At 32.5% G+C, this 23,909-nt stretch overlaps 3 protein-coding genes across 4 annotated transcripts in view; 1 reads left to right on the top strand and 2 right to left on the bottom strand.

Moving 5' to 3' along the window:
• LOC127707552 (perlucin-like protein) overlaps positions 1–2,921 on the bottom strand; it is a 204,840-nt gene extending 201,919 nt beyond the window's left edge. Inside the window, exon 1 of the mRNA XM_052212148.1 lies at positions 2,899–2,921. The gene's annotated coding sequence lies outside the window, so the exon portion shown is untranslated. The remainder of the gene's footprint in view (positions 1–2,898) is intronic.
• The window catches only part of LOC127707550 (chitotriosidase-1-like), a 49,800-nt gene extending 27,169 nt beyond the window's left edge, over positions 1–22,631 (top strand). The window contains exons 2-8 of the mRNA XM_052212145.1: positions 11,282–11,544; positions 11,938–12,062; positions 12,353–12,467; positions 14,939–15,124; positions 17,434–17,556; positions 19,220–19,405; positions 19,829–22,631. Of these exons, the coding sequence (XP_052068105.1) occupies positions 11,299–11,544; positions 11,938–12,062; positions 12,353–12,467; positions 14,939–15,124; positions 17,434–17,556; positions 19,220–19,396 (972 nt within the window). The 5' untranslated portion in view covers positions 11,282–11,298 and the 3' untranslated portion in view covers positions 19,397–19,405; positions 19,829–22,631. The remainder of the gene's footprint in view (positions 1–11,281; positions 11,545–11,937; positions 12,063–12,352; positions 12,468–14,938; positions 15,125–17,433; positions 17,557–19,219; positions 19,406–19,828) is intronic.
• The window catches only part of LOC127707538 (chitinase-3-like protein 1), a 59,405-nt gene that overhangs the window by 13,684 nt on the left and 21,812 nt on the right, over positions 1–23,909 (bottom strand). Inside the window, exon 10 of one of the 2 annotated variants that reach the window (XM_052212122.1) lies at positions 22,727–23,447. The exons of the other annotated variant lie outside the window; for it this stretch is intronic. Within the exon in view, the coding sequence (XP_052068082.1) occupies positions 23,272–23,447 (176 nt within the window). The 3' untranslated portion in view covers positions 22,727–23,271. Of the gene's footprint in view, positions 1–22,726; positions 23,448–23,909 lie in introns of those variants that run through there. 2 annotated transcript variants of the gene reach the window in all.

Below are 23,909 nucleotides of genomic sequence, written 5' to 3'. Positions count from 1 at the left end.
CATTTTTCTAAACACTATTCAGGGCGCTTTAGAGGCCTTCCTTGTCTACTCGCCACATACTTTTCCCGAATGTAAATCATGAAATTGTATGATATTCATTTGAATTCAGTTTTTATTAAATATGTATAGCTCTTATATATCTTATATGATTATTGTATTTGGCACACATCTTTTACGCAGCTCTATCCGCTTTGAATGGCGGTTGACTCGTCAGTCATTTAGGACTGCCTTGGTCAATTTGGCACATTTTGCTGCGTTTACTTTAACTATGCGTCATTTTGTCGCATATTTCATTTAGCATCCAAAACATTTGATATTGGGGGTCTCTGTATCCCAGGACCCACCACACAAAAAATTATGAATCTCTGTATCCCAGGATTCATTTTATTTTATTGGATGCTTCATTTATTAAATATTTAGTTCTCTAGTTAGTTATCTAGTTATCATTTTGGAGTGTGCCAATATGAAAGGCGACTACGTTCATTTCTCTATCTATCTAATTATCTATCTGTTATATATATATATATATATATATTAACTGTTTATCTAGTTATATGGATTTATAATTGTGTAGTTTGTAATAAAGCTGTGGCCAAATACTGCCAAACTGTGTTTCTGATCTTTGCGCATCAATAATAATAGAATTTATGATTCAGAATAAATTCGGTTATTAGTGTAAGCTATGTGTGTCATTGGCCGTTCTACTTTTTGTCTAATGTGGGTTATCACTTATCTGATTGATCACGCGCAGTATGACTGCGCATGCAATCTTTTCAATAGCTACATTCGACGGAAGCAGACGGATATATTTTGGTGATTTCAAAAACCCACCCACCACTATTTGTTTCAACATTGCATACTATATATGGACAAATTTTTGCTGTGTCTTGATATATTTTTTTCAGAATGTTCCTGCTACAATTAAAGGTGTGAGACGTCAACTAAACAGTCACTGTATATGGAGCGTATCAGTTTAGTATCCACTGTGTACTTGTCTGTTGTCCGTAGTTTGCTGGTACAGCTGTACCATCTCAACGTAATGTGCGTGTTCTGTTTCAAGACTATATGTTTTAGATATATACCTTCATACGCCCGCTTATATGAACATTTTGTACTGTATTAAGTTATGGGCACATTTTGCTGCGTTTACTTTACCTATGCGTCATTTTGTCGCATATTTCATTAAGCATCCAAAACATTTGATATTGGGGGTCTCTGTATCCCAGGACCCACCACACAAAAAATTATGAATCTCTGTGTCCCAGGATTCATTTTATTTTATTGGATGCTTCATTTATTAAATATTTAGTTATCTAGTTAGTTATCTAGTTAGTTATCTAGTTATCTTTTTGTAGTGTGCCAATATGAAAAGCGACTACGTTCATTTATCTATCTATCTAATTATCTATCTGTTATATATATATATATATATATATATATATATATATATATATATATATATATATATATCTTAACTGTTTATCTAGTTATATGGATTTATAATTGTGTGGTTTGTAATAAAGCTGTGGCCAAATACTGCCAAACTGTGTTTCTGATCTTTGCGCATCAATAATAAAAAATACTATTCTAGGATTTACAAATTTGCAATGCTTTTAAAGTATCAATTTTGTTTTAAAAAAAAGCCTGACTTGGCTTAGCATAATTGACAATTTGATCTAGACTCGTTTTTGCAAATACAGAGTTAAAAACTTTTTAAGAAAAATGTGCAATTGAATTTATAATGATAGATTGCTGACGTTTGAAATATCTGATTTTACTTTAACTATAAAAACTTTTGTATAAAACGTGGTGTATAACTTACAATCAAAATTGCAAAAGATCTTGGTTAGTACTAACCTTTAAGGCCAGTTTTCAAAGTGTCGACAGATTTCGTGAAAGCCAGGATATGATATTGAAGTTGTTTAATGATTTTACGTTCTTGATATGTGTTACAAGAATCAAGAGCATCAACCGCCATTACAAACACCAACAAAATAAACAGCTTCATTCTTAAAAAAATAAATAAAATAATTATATTATATCAAGTCGTTGGATGCTGTCTGTCATATTTGTTTTTCATTTATTGTTTTCGTTTAAATTTTGCTGTTGGGTTTCTCGTTTGAATGTTTTCAATGTTGCTATGCCGGTGCCTTTTTTGGCCTCTTATACGGAATGGGTTTTGCTAATTGTTGAATGCCGTACAGCGACCTAAAGTTGCCTACATCCACACCCTTTTCAATGTCAGGTGGGTAATTGTTAAATTGGCAATCATGCCACAACTCTTTATTCTTATCTGAATAAAATTAAATTTAATCTTAATATGTTAAAATTGTACTCTGAATTCTATTTTTACAGACGACTCATCAGTGGCAAACAGTTGGAAGGCTAAATTTAATACAAAATTGAAGAGTGCTAAAAACCGAAAATCCGTAAAGTTGTGCTAAATACGACTAAGGCAATCTCAACCTTAGTGTTAAACCAGTTTTATTCTTTACGTGGCCTATTGAATCGTTGGTGATTGATAAACCAATGAGTGAGCATCGTTCAACTGAACATAATCAAATTAAAACAAATGTTCACCGCTGAAACAATGTTTGCACAAACATATATACATTCTATAAATCTAATTTAATGAAAACAAGATATTCGGTTAATTTCGTTCAGCAATTTTCCTGACCCGCACTTTTTGGACCATACAACATGAGATTATTTCGACTGTTTTCGCATTTCGCAAGAAGAGTAAAGACCTTCATTCGCAAACGGACCTGGACATTTCAAAAACTTCGTTTTAATGCAAGTTTAGGTTGATGTCAAATACAATGTTCTAAAAGAGTGTTCATGTTGAGTTTCTACACGACAAAACAATTTTGATAATTGTAAATTAACATTAAAACTTACCTTATTCAACTAAAGTTGTTCGTATTTTTTCTGTGAAAGGTATACGTGCTTACATGTACTATACAAAGTTTATCTGCGCATGCCGTAGTCATTAAAAAGAAATTTGATTTTACCGTAATCTGAGACAAAAAGTGATATGTTTTAAAATGTTATTTCCATGTAAAAAAAATAGGTAGAACACATATCGATATTGGTAACTTATTTCTTTATTGGAAAGTCCAAAACCAAATTACATAAAATAAAAATTATTGCAGCACAACAGTCACTGAATACAAATTAGCTAGTTACCCCTCTGCGCAGTCTTTAGTTTTCTATGTTGTGTTTTGTGTACCGTTGTTTTGTCTTTTTCTTTTTAAGCTATGGCGTTATCAGGTTATTTTTCGACTTATGAGTTTGATTGTCCCTTTGGTATCTTTTGCCTCTCTTTTAATTTCAGTTGTTTTTGTAGGGTTTTCGTTCCTTTTTATTTGTTTCTGTATTCGTGTTGCACAGGCTTTGTTTTTTTTATGTTGTGTTTTGTCGACTTTTTTTTTATTGCTCATTGATTGCTTCTTGTTTGTGCGTCCTTTTTTGTTTGTGTTTGCTTTGAGGTTTGTGTGTTGGTGGTTGGTGTTGTTGTGCTGTCCAGTATTTTTGGTGATTACTGTTACCCTTTCTTATGAATTATTGACATGTTCTTTACATATGAATAAACTATCATTTAGTTAATATACTACACAAATTACACAATTTAAATTCTTCAAATGAATTTCTATTGTTAACGTGTTGTTGGCAGATATAAAATCGTAATATATTTTAAGTTGAATGATCATGACTCTCAAATTGCAATGATAGAGTACATTACATTTTCTACAGTTTTTAAAAGTATAGACAATAGCAATGGTCCTAATGAGGTACAAAGTTAGTTCAAAACTTACAATTAAAAGTGAATGACGGCAAACGATCTCTATAATGTTAACTGGCCATAGAAACAAATGAACTGTGTCAAAACAATATGTCATATTCTACATTCCCCTAGTCTCGAAAAGTTGGTAATTTTTATAGAGACTATCTAATTTCTGTTTCCAACACCATCTTCCCTAAACGACAAAAAGAACTGAGATACAACAAAACAAACAATAATCACTGAGGAGGTTCATAACTTGGGACTAAAAAAAGAACATTCGACCGGGTAAAACTTGGTTGTTTTGTTAAGTTTTGTGTTTTGTTGTTGTTTTTTATATATCGTATCCATCCTTTTTCAATCTTAAACATGAAAAAATATATACAAAATGCCAGAAAGAAGAACAAAAATAGCTTTTACTGTAAAATGCAGGTATAAAAGTATGTAGCACTTTTTAACAATATCATGAGCAAGTCTGTCTTTTATTTTCAGTAGGATTTCACAACATAAAGGATGGTAAATAAGACATATATAGAAGTTACATTCAGTGATGTCAAAAAACACGAATGGAGGACGAGATTCTTGCAGATAGAAATGGAATATATCATTTGTTTATTATGTTTTAATAAACCGTGAAATCTTATTGCTATGAAAATAAGGAGATGTGGTACGATTGTCAATTAGACAACTATCCACCAGGGACCAAAGTACAGGAATGTAATATAACTATATGTCTACGTACGGCCTTAAGCAATGTTCAAACCAAAACCGTATAGTAAGTTATAAAAGGCCGCGACATAACAAAAACGTGAAACAATTTAAAAGAAAAAACCACCAATACGTTTTAATGTCTTCAATTATCCACCAATATTGTTAGGTAAGAATCGGTATTCAACAACTGTGTTTTCAAATGACTGTTTGACCTCAATGTGTAACTCGTAGTCCCTTGAAAAGATTTTGAAATTGATAACAAATTATTCTGTTTACAATTTTGATATAAGGACTACCACACTGATAATGACAAGCAGTACATCTTGTATAATGTAAACATGTGTATAATCTCGTGTTCCTAATCAGAAAAGAAATAGACGGATCTTTCAAGCTAAAGGTTGTTAATGACCAATGAAACCGTTTCGTCCTTTTGTAGTACAAATGTATTTCACGAGTTCACTTCATCGTCTACACTTCTGATTTGCAGTGGACCATCTTTTGACCAAAGCAGGTCAGGGTTTTAAATTAATTGAAGTAATTGTTGTACATTTTAAAACCGTTCAATCATTCACACACGAATAGTTGTGGTTTTGTATCAGATTTTGAAACAATGACATAATTAAGTCAATGTACGTGTACTATTTTTTACTGTCGTATTATTTCTGTATTTTTCTTATTGTAACAACCAATCAGTCGAATTTTAACTTTGGGAATATCTATTTTTAATGCAGTTTTTTGCACACTTAAATAGGAATTATAGAAAAATGGAAGGTTATTAGTAGATACAAAACAGAAAATGATGAACACTTTTAGCAAAAGATAAATTGGATCGGGGTTTTGTGTATTCACATTATTTGTACAACTCTCCTTACTCTTGGGAATTTTTGGAATTGCCATGACCTAAATGGTTCGCGAAAATTAATATTTTTATATATAGTATAGTAATAAATCTGCTCCAACACAGTTATACGAAAGAACGACTGAAATTGACGCTACGTTAGTTTTACGATCACCATCACGAATTGTTTGACTGATACGATGTGACTGTCTTTAAACTCACTAGTGATGTGTTTCGAGGTCTTCGATCTTTGGATACTATAATATTCGTCTTATCCATTTTACCGATGGTGTCTCAATTCTGGATGTGACATTTTAACAGAATGTGATAAACAATGGCGGGTGATGCATTCATACCAGGATACCCTTTCAATGCACACGGTCTCGCTTCTTTTGGAGATTATGCGATTCTCGCAGGTTTGTTTTACCTCGACTTCTATTTTCTAAATGAATTTATGAAATTTGATCAACAGTAAACAGTTGTGGTTTCTAGTTCATGACTTTATTTGGTACGGAAATAGATAGCAATGAGTCAGGATTTGCCACGGCAGCAAATTTAGGTATCTAAAGTTCCGTAATTTCTGAAACGCATTGTGACAAAATTGCTATATGATTACATTCAATAAGAGATCATTTCTAAGATTTCAGACGATACCATACTGTGCAATTAACTTTAATGAGGGTTTGGATGGGCTTTACAGAATAGAGAATGATGGGCCAAATGTACAGATAAATCAACAACAAAAATAAAGAATAGAGAAAAATAGCGTAAAAAAGATAAAGATTATAGAATAATTGGTGCTAAAATACAAAGAATGGAGAATGATATGCAAAATTTATAAAGAAAAGAGAAAAATCGCTTCAAAATTTAAGAATACAGAATTGAAGAACTCCAATCCAGACCCTCTTTAATGAAGGATTCTTTTGTTAACGATGTACATACTATATATAATAGAACTACAAAGAATTCAAATACATGGCTCAAACTACAAGAGATATAGTTTATATTGTGAAGATTGTTCTAGCATTATAAGCATCTTACAAGCACAAACCTTTTTTTTTTCGTTCATTTTTTAAGTCACAAATCAATCATTCTTAGATGTTTTAATAAATTGCGTTTACATGCAGTTGTGTATAACAGTTGCGCAGCCTGCAATGATAGTCTTTTTTTTTTTTTTCGGTTATCAATTATCATATTTCCGACAATTAACAAATTCAGGCTTCATTTCAATACGATTACAAATCGGCAGTAAAATTACTTCCTTTTGACCAGTCTGGCGGGAAAATTTAGATATACACGATATCGGTAGATTGGTTTTTTCCCTAACCCAGATATATCTTTTAATATGGTGCTTTCGTTTTACAGGTTGTTTTTGTAGAAATCTTGTTGTTGGAAGCCCCTCTAACTTTGATTTTAGATTGTGTTTTGGGCTATCAAAAATATGGGTAAATTCCTACCTACTCCGAAGTTGGAGATATGGTTTTGCGACAAAAACGATTAGATTATATGCGTTTGATTTTCTTCATGTACTTCTCACTATTTTTGTGTTTGATTCAAAAGATGGGATAACATTGCCGAACTTGTATATTTTAACTTTATTATATCTGGCTCCGAATGAAAAACAAGACGATAAATAACACTTTTATTTTGGCCGAATATTTGTGTAAAAGTTCATTACACAAATATAGTATATACATACAAGAATAACAGACTACATAAACTGCGGGCCCTATAAAAATAACCCGCGTAAGTACATACTATAACTTAACTAAATAATAGATTAATGAAAACCAATCACAATATACATATAACTACGATATTTACAGAATAACGTGTGAAACGACCGCATATAATGATGTGTTTTTAAATAAAAACTGTACATTTACAAATGTTTTTTAAATTGACATCTTCAAAACAGTAAGATATTCTTCTTACAGATAACTGAAAATTTGACATCTATTATGTTTGAGTTGCTGCCTGCTTAACTTTGTACAGAGAATATCTCCATGGTATTTTCGTACGATGGCCTTCAACCTTCATCGGGAACGCTAAAACTCAAAAATTTGAAAGCAAAGTATGTTCAAAATGCATAAAATCGTGAAGAGCTACATAACCAAAAGGGACCTAAAAGATATAGCCACATTACCTAAGGTCAACTTTGTTTGATGGAGTTAGAACCTTAGGTTCTAATAATTTCAAAATTTACCATTAATTTATATTGAATATTTATTTAAAGTGTCCTTCATACCCGCGCTTGGTTGGGTTACAATCTAGTCAAAAAATAATAGTAAAAGATGGGCAAAAGATACCAAAGGGATATTCAAACTCATAAGTCTATGAAAAACTGACAACGCCAAAGCAAAAAAATGAAAATCGAAAGACAAACAACAATATACAAAACACAACATAGAAAACTAAATACTTAGCAATACGAAGCCCACCAAAACTTCAGGGGTGATCTCAGGTACTCGGAAAGGGTAAGCAGATCCTGCTCTACACGTGGCACCCGTCGTGTTGCTCATGTAGGTGTGAACCCGTTGATAAGTCTAATTCGGTAAGTCACATTCGAGTATAAGTGACACTCGCCACTGTGGATGTTTTCCTTGTTTGTCTTTCACCTACTGTTAACTTCACAATTATAATTCTGTTATTTTTCAGTGGATTATGTTCGGCTATATTGTTTTGATTCTTCTTTTATCAGAAGGTAAGAAAAAAAAGTTTAACGTATCATCTTCTCTTTCCGATTTATTATGTTAATTACTGTGGATTAAATGCAGTAGATAAGTTTGGAAAAAAGTCCCTTCCGTATAAAAGTCAAGTTCTCGACACAAAAATCACATTCACCTTCAACCCTTAAAAACAATTTCCGTTTGGAAGCATGTAAGTTTTGATTTAAAGGGGGGACTATACGGTAAATATAAAAATAAGGAGATGAGGTATGATTGCCAATGAGACAACTATCCACCAAAGTTCAAATAAAGTGGATGTAAGCAATTATAGGCAAACGTACGGCCTTCAACAACGAGAAAAAACCATACCGTATAGTCGGCTATAAAAGGCCCCGACATGAAAAATATGAAACAATTCAATTGAGAAAACTAACTGCCTAATTTATAACAAAACAATTAACGAAAAACAAATATGATAGACATGAACCAACGACAACCACTGAACTACAGGCTTCTGACTTGGGACAGGCACATAAAGAATGTGGCGGGGTTAAACATGTTTGTGAGCGATCAACCCTCCCCCTAACCTGGGACAGTGGTGTAACAGTAAATGTCTGTACTTTGTTGTTTGGTTGCTGATACATTGACAATACGAAGTTCGCGCCTGACGTATTCATTGAAATTATAGGACTTATACCTTTGATGAGATTTTTATTTACCACAAAAATAACACGGACGCAAGTAAAACAATAAGAAAAGATAGAATTGTAAAAGAGAGGCGAAAGATATCAAAGGGACATTCAAACTTAAAAGTCGAAAATAAACAGACAACGCCATGGCAAACATAGAAAAAGATCATATACAAACACCAGTACACAAAATACAACATAGAAAACTAAAGACTGAGCAACACGAACCCACCAAAAATTGGGGATTCTCTCAGGTGCTCTGGAAGGGTAAGCAGATCCTGCTCCACTTATGGCACCTGTCGTGTTGCTCATGTAAGTACAAACCCGGTGATAAGTCTTATTCGGTCTGTCACATTCGGAGAAAAGAATACATTTGAATAAAGCAAATAAAAAATATACTTATTTTGAAATCAATATCGGCCGCTACGCTTATTTAAAATGCCCACCGCAGTGAAATCGACCAGTTTGTTAAAAAAAACTCATCTGGTACCCCAGGCGCGCTTTCCGTCTACACAATACTCACCAGTATACCCATCAAGAGCGCACGTATCAATACAGTTGGAGAGCCAAATTAAATACTGAATTGAAGAGCATTGAAGGAAAGAAGTTGTGCCAAATCTTATAGCTACATCATAAATAGTATTTGCACATATCAAAATTTCTAGTTTTGATGCAGTTTTGTTTCTACAAAAAGATATAGAGAAGTTAGAATAACAAATTGCTTAGATACACCAGAAGCAGGATTTTGAAATGATATTTTTTCTTATTCAAATGTTTATAAATCAATTTTTATTAGAATTAAGACACAAGTGATTACAGCGTTCTGATGAAAACCTGATGGCTAGATATGCTAATATGTGAAATGAGCATTTTGGTACTTTAGTTTTTATTTTTCTAGATTTACTCTACAAACTGCTGTACTTAAACACATAAATACTTTTTCAGCCACTGCAACTTACTAAAGAGTATGTTATTTTACAAATTGGGCCCAGTATCGTAATGGAATCGGAAAGTACAGGGCCAATAATGTAGATCCGTTTCTATGCACGCACGTGATCTATGCCTTCGCCAATGTGGAATCCAATAACATCAAACCATATGAATGGAATGATCTTAATAGTGCATGGAGTAAGTTTATAAATGAAGGGTCAATAGTGCATAAGGTAGGTTCAATCGTGCATAGGGAAGGTTCAATTGTGCATAGGGTACGTTCATATGTGCATTGGGTAGGTTCAATGGTGCATGAGGTAGGGTTCAATTGTGCATAAGGTAGGGTCAATAGTGCATAGGGTAGGGTTCAATAGTGCATAGGGTAAGTTCAATTATGCATAGGGAAGGTTCGATTGTGCATAGGGTAGGTTCATATGTGCATTGGGTAGGTTCAATAGTGCATGGGGTAGGGTCAATAGTGCATAGGATAGGTTCAATAGTGCATAGGGTAAAATTCATTCGTGCATGGGGTAATTTCATTAGTTTAAATGTAAAGTCTTTGGTTACCGATATTTGTTCTATGTATATTTTTGTTTGTATCCCATTAACTGGCTATTGGTGATAACCCATACTTACATGTACTAAATTATTCTCTACAACAAAATAATGGCATAACAGGAACAACGTTTATTGCTGTGGTGTGTCATATACTGCTACTTGAAATGAATAAAGGAAGATAGTTTGTGTATACGTCAAAGGTACAACCCATCAAAACAAGAAACGAAAAGGCCTTTAGAATTCAGTCTTAAATTTCCTGCTTTGTAATTTTGTTATAGGAGAAAATAGCTTCTTGTAGCGTTGTGGCACCATAACATGATTATACATCTCCCCACCAGCATTGATGTTGCAGCAGTAATTCTTTGATAACATGGTTGTTGTATGACACCAGTATTGATGTTGTAGCAGTAATTCTTTGGTAACATGGTTGTTTTATGACACCAGTATTGATGTTGTAACAGTAATTCTTTGATTACATGGTTGTTTTATGGCACCAGTATTGATGTTGTAGTAGTAATTCTTTGACAATATGGTCTATTTTATGACACCAGTATTGATGTTGTGGTAGTAATTCTTTGATAGCATGGTTGTTTTATGACACCAGTATTGATATATCAGAGGTACCAGACGTACTATTTGATTTAAATGTTGTTTTACTATTTCGTGTTAATTGTTTTTGTTCTTATAGGGACTTCAATTTTTTTTTTTAGTTAAAACAGTATTTATTATGAAAAAATTATAACAATAAAGTAGTGCAATAAATATGGGATTCGGAAACAAGTTTTGAAAACTTTTATAAATCCGTCTCTATTTATTTTTATAACATATTGAATTGCATATTTGTCAAATTACAAAGCGATGTTTTGGTTGGTTAAACGTTTGAATTATCCGTTACTTCTTTTAAAAGATACATTTCTGTATCAACCAAATTTAGATGTTGTGTTTTACTATATATACTAAAAGAACACGTTTATCAAAACCAGTGATTAAGTAAAAGTCAATCGAGCAACTAGTATTTTCTTTTTTATTTGTTACAGTTTGTTTTAAAATTTTCAGAAAACAACTTTGGCTGAAAATAGTATAACTTCATACATATCAATTTCAGAACAAGGTCAGTATGCTATGATGCATGATGTAAGAAGTAAAAATCCTGACTTAAAACTACTGTTAGCTGTTGGGGGATGGAATCATGGTACTAAACCATTTACCAGTATGGTGGCAAACCAAGCAAATTTAGATGCATTTGCTACAAATTCAATAAAATTCCTTAGACAAAATGGTTTTGATGGTCTTGACTTAGATTGGGAATATCCTGCCAACAGAGGGAGCCCTCCAGAGGACAGACAGAGATTTACTTCTTTAGTTAAGGTACAAACTATTAATAAATCTTAAAGAAAATGCATCTTCTGTTCAGTAATATGTTTACAAATATATAATGGTTTATATTAAGAACTACAAAACGGTATGGGGTTTTCTCATTGTTGAAGGCCGTTCGGTTGCCTATAATTGCTCACATTCATTTCATTTGAAATTTGGTGGATAGTTGTCTCATTGGCAATCATACTACATCTCATTATTTTTATAAGTAAAGGATTTATTATTTTTTTTAGCTTCATTGAACATATTTTTTTTTATTCAAAATAAATTGATAGTAGACTATTTCAAATAAGTAAATATGAGTAGTTAATGCTAATACTATTTTTGTTATAGTATAATTTATTGTCCATCAATGTTTGATCGATGAAAAATTACTTTTTGCAGACATTACGAACAAAATATGACAGTGAAGATTTAAGAAATGGTAGTTCTCGTCTGTTGTTAACAGCAGCAGTGGCAGCCAGTAAGCCGGAAATAGAGACTGCGTACGAAATCAGCAAAATAGCAGAGTAAAGTTTTAATTTTTTTCCTCCAATTATTTATGGTGAAGATTCATGTAATTTTCTTTTCAATTAGGATTTTTTTTGTTACTCCATATTAGTATTTCAACTTTAAGACAATATTATATTAATCAATAGAATTCCGTAGAATGCAAATACTTAAGAAGTTTCTTTTCTGTCATCTTGGATTTTATAGTTGATCTATGTTTACAACATACAGATCACAAATGTGTATATCTTGGAGGAAAATAAAATTGTCACACCTAACAATTGCTTTATCAAATGTTTTTTTTTTGCAGATATTTGGACTTTATAAATCTAATGGCGTTTGACATGAATAGTGATTTTTATAATGGAACACAATGTAATACTCCACTATATAAATCACAAACTCCGTACGAGGCTAATAATGTGGTATGTAATTATAATGGTACACAATGTAATACTCCACTATACTAAAATCACAAACTCCATACGAGGCTAATCATGTGGTATGTATTTATAATGGAACACAATGTAATACTCCATTATATAAATCACAAACTCCATACGAGGCTAATAATGTGGTATGTATTTATAATGGAACACAATGTAATACTCCACTATATAAATCACAAACTCCATACGAGGCTAATAATGTGGTATGTATTTATAATGGAACACAATGTAATACTCCACTATATAAATCACAAACTCCATACGTGGCTAATAATGTGGTATGTATTTAAAATGGAACACAATGTAATACTCCACTATATAAATCACAAACTCCATACGATGCTAATAATGTGGTATGTAATTGTAATGGAACACAATGTAATACTCCACTATATAAATCACAAACTCCATACGAGGCTAATAATGTGGTATGTATTTATAATGGAACACAATGATATACTCCACTATAAAAAATCACAAACTCCATACGAGGCTTTTAATGTGGTATGTATTTATAATGGAACACAATGTAATACTCCACTATATAAATCACAAACTCCATACGAGGCTAATAATGTGGTATGTATTTATAATGGAACACAATGTAATACTCCACTATATAAATCACAAACTCCATACGAGGCTTATAATGTGGTATGTATTTATAATGGAACACAATGTAATACTCCACTATATAAATCACAAACTCCAGACGATGCTTATAATGTGGTATGTTATCATAAGCAATACAAAGTAAAATAACAAAAATAACGAACTCCAAGGAAAATTCAAAACGAAAAGTCCCTAGAAATGGCAAAATCAAAAGCTCAAACACATCAAACGAATGGAACTTGGTACAGGCATTTCCTTGCGTAGAAAACTGTTTTCTACATCAACATCAAATTTCAACCAATCAATGTTTTTTTTAGCAGTTAGAGGAATACAACTCTGACTCTTAACCATGATAATAGTTATGTCATGTTTATTAGGTGAACCGGTAGTATATTTGCCACCACATTCGATATTTGTGAATTTAATACTTACATTTTTGAATAAAATCAGGACAAGAAAACTACCTATGTTTAGTTTAGAAGTTTGGCTGTGCCCGTAGAAACTTTATTACAAAGCAGATATATCCTCCTAATTTGTATGATAATGTTGTCTAGAGAGCCCGTAAATGAAAATACGATGCAAGTTAACTTATTGAACCTTTGAATAAACTTATTATTAAAGGTTATCAGTTTAACACTGTAGTAAGATAATTGAATATAGTCTTTTTGGCACTAACATTAATATCATTATCAATAGTTTAACATTACGAACTGTATATAGCTATACAGTTTTAAATGCTTATGGTCCTTCATCTTGTCGATACTTATATTTTGACATCACACAAGTTCATGCTTTTCTCAAATAATACTTGATATTCTGGTCTTGAAATCATGATGTATTTATTAATTGTAATCGGCTTTGAACTAGCTTTCAACAGCTGCAAATATTCTTACATCGGTTCTTGGAGTCTTTTGTATTTGTTTCTTTTTGTAGTTTGACTTTTGTTCTACGTGCCGATCCTTTTAAACTGATTTTACAGCCTGTTTATCTGTTGTCTTGTTACACCAATATCCCAGGCTAGGGAGAGTTTAGTGTAAACATGTTTAGCCCTGCACATTCTATGTGTGCCTATCTGAAATCAGAACCCTGGAGTGGTAGTCATGGGTTGCTGTCTGTCATATTTTTTTTTATTATACTTCACGTAAAAATGCAATATTTTGATTGGCGTATACGAGGGTGTTAATTTACTCTATTCTATGGTAAATACTCTATTACCCTTCACGGAGACGCTTGATCAAGTGTGCGCTTTATTAAATACGGATGGTTGTTATGTACAAGACGTCATAGTTTATTACTTTAAATTTGAAATTTAATCGACAGTAATAGCAGAACATTCAGTATAATAAATTAAATAACACATATCTGATAGGGTGATAGAGCAGATTGTTACCCCTCGAAAAGACATTGTCAACATTGGCTTCGCCTCTATCACCCTCTCAGCTATGTGTTATTTATATAATCGTTTATGTTTATTTATAAATCAGATCATTGGTTTTCTCATTTGAATTGTTTTACATTTTGTCAAGTTGGGTCTGTTTATTACTTATCATACGGCATGTGTTTTCCCACTGTTTATTACTTATTATACGGCATGTGTTTTCCCACTGTTTATTACTTTTTATACGGCATGTGTTTTCTCACTGTTTATTACTTATTATACGGCATGTGTTTTCCCACTGTTTATTACTTATTATACGGCATGTGTTTTCCCATTGTTTATTACTTACTATACGGCATGTGTTTTCCCATTGTTTGAAGTCTTTTTGTTGCTTCATTTGTTTTAAACTCTACACTGGATAGTACAACGTATTGAGGCTGACATTGTTTGTTTTTAGGATTTTGCTGTTAAAAAGTGGTTGGATGGCGGTACTCCAAAAGAAAAACTTATAATGGGTATGGCAACATATGGAAGGTCTTTTGTATTGAATAATACATCTGAGACAGGATTGGGTGCTCCTACTGCTGGCCAGGGTACTGCAGGTTTAACCATAAAAGAAAAGGGATTCTTATCATATTATGAGGTGAGTTTGATATGATAAATTGATATAGGAATTCCAGACAAGTGCCATGGATGTGTGGCGGATGTGGTTATTGCACACATTTTGATTTTTAATTTCATACATTTTGGTGCTTAATTTTACCTGTTTTCGCTCGTAATTCTTTAGATCTTTTTGATATAAAATTCCCATGCTTCTTTGTTGACATTTTCCTTTCACTATAGCAGTTAAATATACGAAGTTATTCATTGGTTATTTGTTAGGGGTAGATTTTCAATTATTATGAATTACACCAAGTATTACTTCCCTTTATTATGCCGGATTTACAAGGTGATTCATAATTTTGTGTGTTGTGTAGAAATTTCTAAATAAAGCATGTCATTTAGTTAAATATGTTGTTTATGTAAGAAATTTAAGTAGTATTTATATCTTTATAATAGATTTTGATGATATTTTGTAGATTGAAATACGGTTTTGCACCGCATATGGAAAATATTATGTTTTCCTTCTTATAGTAAATGTGTCTCTTAGTTAATTTGTTGAATACTTTACTGTCTAAAGATAATAAGTCCACCTGGATTTATCAATAATCCGCTATTCGTTTATTACTACTTGGATTTATCATTAATCCGACCATTAAATGAAGACTCTATTTAAATAAGTCTCTAAAATGTAGACTTTTCACTCTATTGAACAAGTTTCAAGCAATTTTAGGTTTATTAATTTCACTTTAAAACTTTAGGAAACCGTTTGAAATGTAGCTTAATATTTAACTTTTGCCACAGTGTTTTCTCGCGGTTGATTATCCGATAGGGTCGTGAATGCTGTAGTCCTTGCCAGTACTACCTATGTTTACTACTAAACATACATTTTGAGATTACTGTTGAATATTTATTCAGATCTATTTTTATACTGTAAACTGTTACACTTGTTTTTACACTTGTTATATTTCACATTGTGATAATAAAATATGTAAAACTGATTGAAATTAGAGTCTCATTGCCAATATCATACGTCTCAGTACAACAAGGAAGAACCAGTCTGATTGCAACATAACACAAAAGTACATCACTTGTCGCATCCGTCGTTCGTCTGTCAGTCTGCCGCTGAGTTTGTAGCAATATCAGACATTTTAGTAGTCAGCAGGGTTTGGTGACGTAAAGCCGCCCGACCCTCCTGTTACAGATGCACTAGTATTATTTTCATTTATTGACGTATAAAACACATTTAAAATGTTTTCATCTTTATTTGGAAAGTTCATGCGCATGATACTTATTCATAAAGCTAACACTTTAAATTTTATCGTTGTCATGTGGTTCCATTTCAATTTATCCTTAACCTTTTATGGTAGTTTACATATGAATTGTGTTCTAACAGTTTTTTCCCATATGCCGTTGATGTCAGTGTTATCAAGTGCTCACGTTAATCTTTATATTTGCGTGTCGTATATGTAAGGGTTAACTTGGACTTGTAGGCTAATTATCCATTAATGTCTTATACGTCATTGTGTTATCAGTTGTTAAAAAGGAACTTTGTGTGATTAGTGTTATATTGTTTATGTAAGCTCGGTTTTGTATTGCATTTAAATTCTTTTCGAAACACAAAACGTTGTTGAAAATTTAGTATTACTATAAGATGTTTGGTTGTCGAATAAATTTATTCACTATTTGTCGCAACATGGCCGATATAAACACTTACTGCCAAATGATACGCGACTACTAAGAAAAAGCAATCAATGAATTATACTGTTAGAAAAGATTCACAAAGTAATGACTTAGATTATGCTTTCCAAATTATGTATAGTCTTTTATTTCTTTCCTCGTGTAATTGGTCATCATAAGTGTTTGTAGCTGGACTATTCAGGCATTTTTTACGATGATGTATATCGGTCAAGTAGGTGTGTACTTGTAAAACCCGTGTAAGCTACCCCATTACATCTTTGGCCGGTATCAAGTTACGGTATCAGGACCAAGTGTTGCTCGTGGTTATATATTTTGCTTGTGTATCTATGTGTAGTCGAGAGAATGGGTTTGTATGGTCTGTTGTACGACTAATTCCTATATGTCTTGCTTATGATATACAAGATCAGTTCCTTAGGGTGATAATCAAAGAAATACAAACTTGAATTTCGAAAGTAGTTTTTGAGTATTTCATAATCACTTAAGATCTTCTTTATTGAAGAGCTAAGCAATATTCAAAGGCAATTAATAAGATTTATTCATAATGAAGGCCGTACTTTGACCTATAATTGTTTACTTTTTACACATTGTGACTTGGATGGAGAGTTGTCTCATTGGCACTCATTCCACATCTTCTTATTTCTATTTGGCTAGATCTGCTATGACATAATGTATCAGAATTGGACAGAAGTTTGGCTCGATGAACAGAAAGTACCATATGCCTACCATGATAACCAGTGGATCTCCTTTGAAACTCCGAAAAGTATTGCCATTAAAGTAAGTATTTATGCCAGAAAAAGATGACTACTATATACCAAACATCTTAATGAGTGTTTTAATTACTTTACTTTCTATTAAACACTGAAATCGGTATAGATGAGGGCTTTGAAATTCCTTCCTTTTTTTTTTAATCACTTTGCTTCCATCCCATCGCCCATCGTCCTTTAACTTTTACAAAAATCTTAGAACTTATCTGAAAATTTGAACCAAACTTGGTCATAGTCACCATATGGGTGTCTTGTCTTATAAAATGTGTCTAATGATCCCGTTTCATACCAGCATATTCGCGAAGTCTTGAAATAGATCAAAATGGTTAATGCGAGTATGGTCAATTATCTTGTAAACCGTTATTGGTAGAAAAAAATCTGGCAAGAACAGAAAGTCGAAGAAAGAAATACCGTCTAACTTGACCAGAATTGTCAGATGACTTCCTTTTGAAGTGATTGTACATGAATGATTTTTTTTTGTTATTTTTCTATCTATAATAAACCTCCGGTTTTTTTGTGGGGTTCGTGTTGCTCAGTCTTTTGTTCTCTATATTGTGTTTTGTTGCTCAGTCTTTTGTCCTCTATATTGTGTTTTGTTGCTCAGTCTTTTGTACTCTATATTGTGTTTTGTTGCTCAGTCTTTTGTCCTCTTTATTGTGTTTTGTTGCTCAGTCTTTTGTACTCTATATTGTGTTTTGTTGCTCAGTCTTTTGTCCTCTATATTGTGTTTTGTTGCTCAGTCTTTTGTACTCTATATTGTGTTTTGTTGCTCAGTCTTTTGTACTCTATATTGTGTTTTAAAGACTGTTGTATGTCTTATGGTCGGTTTACGTTTGTTTTCAAAGCGTTGTCAGTTTTTCTTTGACCTATCCGTTTTGATATCCCTTTGGTATCTGCCGACTCTCCTCTATAATAGATAGAGAGTAACTGTTACTACAGTTGGGATCAGTTTTAACCTCTCTTCAAATCTGTCATGAACTGTCATGAGAACTGTTCTAGTACAGTCTTAAGAACAGTTCTCTTGACACCTAAAAAACAGTTTCGGACAGAAGCGTTTGATACCATGAAACAGTTTTATTAAAATAAGAAGATGTGGCATGATCGCCAATGAGATAACACTCCACCAGAGACCAAATGACGTAGAAAATAGCAACTATAGGTCATCGTACGACCTTCAACAATGAGTTAAACCCATACCGCATAGCATAGCAAGCTATAAAAAAGTCAAATGTAAAACAATTCAAACAAGAAAGCTAACTGCCTGACAAAACTATAAACGAAAAACAAATATGATATTTAGCAACAAACGACAACCACAGAATTACAGTCTCAAAAGCACGAAATACACTTTACACATAAGACATAATGTACAGATCTGAGAGTATTCTCAGTTACTTGAATCTAGTTTAAAGCCAATAAGAACTAATAAAAAAATCTTGTAACTAAGACTAAAATATCAATCAGTACACATCCAACATCCTATGGCTTTAGTGTAAAGAGTTCATTAATAATCAGAGAAAAATTTTTTAAGACTGTTTTACCTAGAACAGATACCGACAATTCGAACTTGGAACAAATGTTGACAGTTATATCATAGAAGAGTTTTACCAGTATAGTCGTTTAACAAGGATTATCTTAAATTTAACCATTATTTGTTTTTTTTTTCCTAACAGACAAAATATATTATGGACCTAGGTTTAGGAGGAGGTATGATGTGGGCATTAGATCTAGATGATTTCCATGGCGTTTGTGGGCAAGGCAAAAACCCTTTAATTAAAACAATGAAAGATGTTTTCAGTGGAAAACCAGGACTCGATTTTGTACCAACTGTACTACCAGTTGTTGGATAATATCATTAGGTAATTAACTGTTTATTGTTTTACAAATATAATTTAAAAATCATAAATGTAATAGGTATGCTTGGCTGTAAACTTCAGTTTTATAACAACTAAACATCGAAAGTCCACAAATATAGATTATTCTGGCGTAATAGAAAGCCTTTTTGTAACTCGTTCTATCATTTATTGTACATATTTATCAAACCCAAGCTTGTTGGGAACTATTTGATAATAGAAAATGTTTTTACAATGTATTATACAAACTTTAATCACACTTTCTCTTAACTAAAAATCTTTCCTTTATCCTTTAAGTCAAATGTTAAACATAGCATCGTTTTATGATTTGAACACTACTGTGTTGAACATAACTATAAATCATTAAGTGTTATAAAAGAAATATATACCTGCAATAGTAATTCTATTTGATATTTTTTTTTATTGTAGACATGATGTCAATAATACTAGGGAGACACAGATAGTGAATGTGACACTACATTGTAAATAATAAATACTAACTATTAATCAATAATTTAAAGATGGAAATTTTTTTGTAGTCAATAACTTGCTATATAAGTTTTTGGTGACTGCAATAAAAAGCCAGAATGCACGTGCTGTCGTGCTAAGCAAATCCCACTTTCTATCTCAAAATATCGGAAATTAGGAAAAAGGTGTCTGACAGATCCGTAAAGCGCATATACATTACATTTTATCGCTGTTCAGCTCTTTGACAAATATGGAGTCATCCTAATTAGTAGTATTTGGGAAATATCTGACCAAAAGTTTAAGATCATTCATCATATTAGAAAATTCAAGGTAATGGCAAACAGGAAGTTGGTATTTGACAGATCCAAAAAATACACCACTGTCAGTCTGCTGACCAATATAAAGTCATTCTAATCACTTGTTTCTGAGTAAAGTGTGACGAAAATAGTTGTTGGACGAACAGACGGACAAACATACGGACCAGATGATTGCAACAATGAACGAGGAATGTGGTATGATAAAGGCAAAGGCTAACCTTCTGTAGCAGTTTTTTGATCATATGAATAAATTTAAAATTTTGATAAAGAGTTACTACACAAAGTTATCAATCTGTTAAATGGATTTCAATGAGAAATGTTAGGGAGAGGCGATGGCCATTATCTTTGTCAACAAAAGGTGAAGTGTTGAAATTTTAATATAACAGTCAATATGACCATCGCGTTTGTTAAAAAGGCCATATTAAGTAGCAGATTGGTAAATGTCTTTTGTCTAACCCTTATTTATAATCCTTGTTACTGGTAAAACTATTATTTCTTTATCATAACCGTACATTTTTTCAGTGCAAATGATAAAAAGTAAAATAACTCCTAGGAAAATTCAAAACGGAAAGTCCCTTAGCAAATGGCAAACTCGAAAGATCAAACACATACAGGCATTTCCTTATGTAGAGAATTGTGGATCAAACCTGGTTGTATAGCTAGCGATACCTCTCTCTTGTATGACAGTCGCATAAAATTCCATAATATTGACAACAATGTGTGAGCAAAACAAATAGACATTATAGGTAAAAATGTCAAATATTGGGGTACAACAGTCAACATTTAGCTATAATCTTACTCACTATAAAAACAAACAACTATGTCAACATAGAAAAAATAAAATGAAATGTAGACACTCTATAGACAAAGCACATAAACAAAAATGAAATACAAGAATGCAATAAATGGTTATAGCAAATTAACACCATGATGAAAGACAATTACTTACTTAAAACGCAGATATTTGAAAGAAAAGAAACAATATAAAAAAACCCTTGCAGATATGAGGATGACCACATGTGCTCCATAAGGTCGGGAAAGTATTGCGGTATTTTTGCTTCTTCTTCAGATATAGTTTCAACTTCATGGTATTGAAGATTACGATCTGTTGCATAATTTAGAAATTGTCTGGAATATTTTGTTATGTGTTTTTTTTATTCTAGTATTTGTTAGCTTGAGGACTAGCGACAAACGACTTTAAGGAATTTAATCAGCCTGGTGTTTATCTTTGTTCTTACACTACTATTATTTGTCCTATTCCTGATTGTGACATTTTGATAGGTTCAAATTGTCGTAACTACAATACCGTCCCCTTTTCCCTGAATGTGACCTACCGAATTAGAATTATCACCTGGTTTGTACTAACATGAGCAACACGACAGGTGCCACATGTGGAGCAGGATCTGCTTACCCGTCTGGAGCACATGAGATCTACCCGAGTTTTGGTGGGGTTCGTGTTACTCTGTCTTTGGTTTTCTATGTTATGTTTTATGTACTGTAGTTTGTCTGTTTGTCTGTTTGTTTTTTTGTTTTTTAGCCATGGCATTGTCAGTTGATTTTCGACTTATGAGTTTGAATGTCCCTTTTATATCCTTCGCCCCTTTTTGACTGAGGGTGAATTCACATGACGAGTGATGCATGAATAGCAGAAGATGCTTACCCTGTCGACACACCCGTCTCGCTCTTTTATGAGTTCATACGGTTCCCTCGGTTTTTGTTTGTTCCTTTGATTTTTCTCTTCCTAAAAGAGTTACGAGATTTGAACATCAGTAAACTACTGTCACTTTAGTTCATGATATATGTTACATAAATAACGGGCAGCACACCTCTGATCCATTTCTAGTTGTATTTTCTTGTATGAGGATCCCACAAACAGCAGATGTGGTCTCACTGTGTACTGATATGCACATGATTTGATGTTTTTGTTTGATACTTTTATACTTTTATTTGACTCTAAGGTAACACCAAGATATTTTGCTGATTTAACAAAGTCTAAAGTATGGTCATGCAGGATGGTATTATGCCTAAATGAATTGTATGTCTGTGTAATGGTTAGAACAGCGCATTTGCCAGGATGGAAGGCTAATCGACCTCCCATTTAGCAGTGGAATCAATTTCTGCTTGTAGTTTTGTGCAATGTTGTTTTGTACCCATATGCATGGAAAACCTTAGCCGTATTTTGAAGATCTTCTTGACATTTTGGTTTCTATGTTTTCAACTGCGCATTGGATTTGGTCTACTAGCTGTATTGATTCTTGTCTTAAATTACGGGAGAAAGTAAGCATCCATGACTCCTGCATTATGTAAATGTTAAAAATATTACCTTAATATTTAGTTAACGGTATTATCAAAGCTAGACAATATGTTAACAAGAGGAATAAAGTAAAATCATAAGTGACTAATGACATAATTAGTTAATTGTGTAAATAGAAACATTTCTATTTATACACTGAATATCATTATATAACGACACCAGATTTTAAACTGATCTTTAACAGCAATTACTTGCACGTGCAAAGTTCTTTACTGTAATGCAGATTAATTATGATTTATTGATGAAAATGTCTGAATTTTAATGCATTTGACCGTCAGACTTGCAAGTATTGTATATAAACAAATACAACATGATTTGTTGAAAAACTTGACAAAATATTACAAAAATGAAAATCAAAAAGTAAGAACGCGTTGACATTGGTATTATAAAAAAATTGTCTACTTTAGCCGTATGTCTCCACGTGCTTTCTTTAATTGTCGATAAAAAAAATATCACAAATCGAAATCTCGATGACAGTAGAAGAATCAGACAAAATCAAAGGCAACGCTTTTGTTGGAGGCAAAATTGTTTTAGATTACAGGCAAAGAACATGAAAAAACGGAAGCAATGGGTGACACATATTCCTAATTATTCCAGGCGCGTCTGACTTATTTGTTTTATTTTCTGTTAATGCAAGAGTCTATATGTCCACTGCACCTGGTTATACATAAAATCTCCTATAGTACAGATTTAAAAAAAAAGATCTAAGAAAAATAGATAGAGAATAGAATTTAGCCGTATGACATTAAAATACATCGCCTGAATATCTCGGGTCATAGATGCGACATCTGAAAAGTCTGTTTGTGATTTCGGAAGCAGGAGCAGTTCTCGTTGTCGTCATCTTTTTGTGAATTCATACATTGAACTACATTACATAGAAAAGATAAGAACAGGGCCACCGACAAAACAATTATAATAATATATTTGTTGTCTAAATCCTTCTCTGCATCTGAAATGTATAAATGACTCAAATTATTTTTCTATGAATATAAGTATAAGGAGATGTGGTATGATTGCCGATGAGACAACTATACGAATTTTGCTTTCGTGAATTGATCAATCATTTTCGGAAACAGTAAACTGTTTTGAAGATCATAAACTATCAGTTTTAATCACTTATTTTTTTATCAAACACATCAAACGTTGAAAACAACTGTCATATTCCTGACTTGGTACAGGCATTTCCTTTTGTAGAAAATGGTGGATCAAACCTGGTATCATAGCTAGCTAAACCTCTCACTTGTATGACAGTCATATAAAATTCCATTATATTGACAACAATGTGTGAGCAAAACAAACAGACATAATAGGTAAAAATGTCAAAAATGAGGTACAGTAGTCAACATTGTGATATAATCTTAATCACTATAAAAACAAATAACTATGTCAACAAAGAAAAACAAAATGGCAT

This window comes from Mytilus californianus, unplaced genomic scaffold (assembly GCF_021869535.1).
Source record: "Mytilus californianus isolate M0D057914Y unplaced genomic scaffold, xbMytCali1.0.p SCAF_7, whole genome shotgun sequence".
NCBI classification, from domain to species: Eukaryota; Metazoa; Mollusca; class Bivalvia; order Mytilida; family Mytilidae; genus Mytilus; species Mytilus californianus.
Note: the sequence above shows the minus strand (reverse complement) of the source record. Positions and strands in the feature narration are given on the sequence as shown.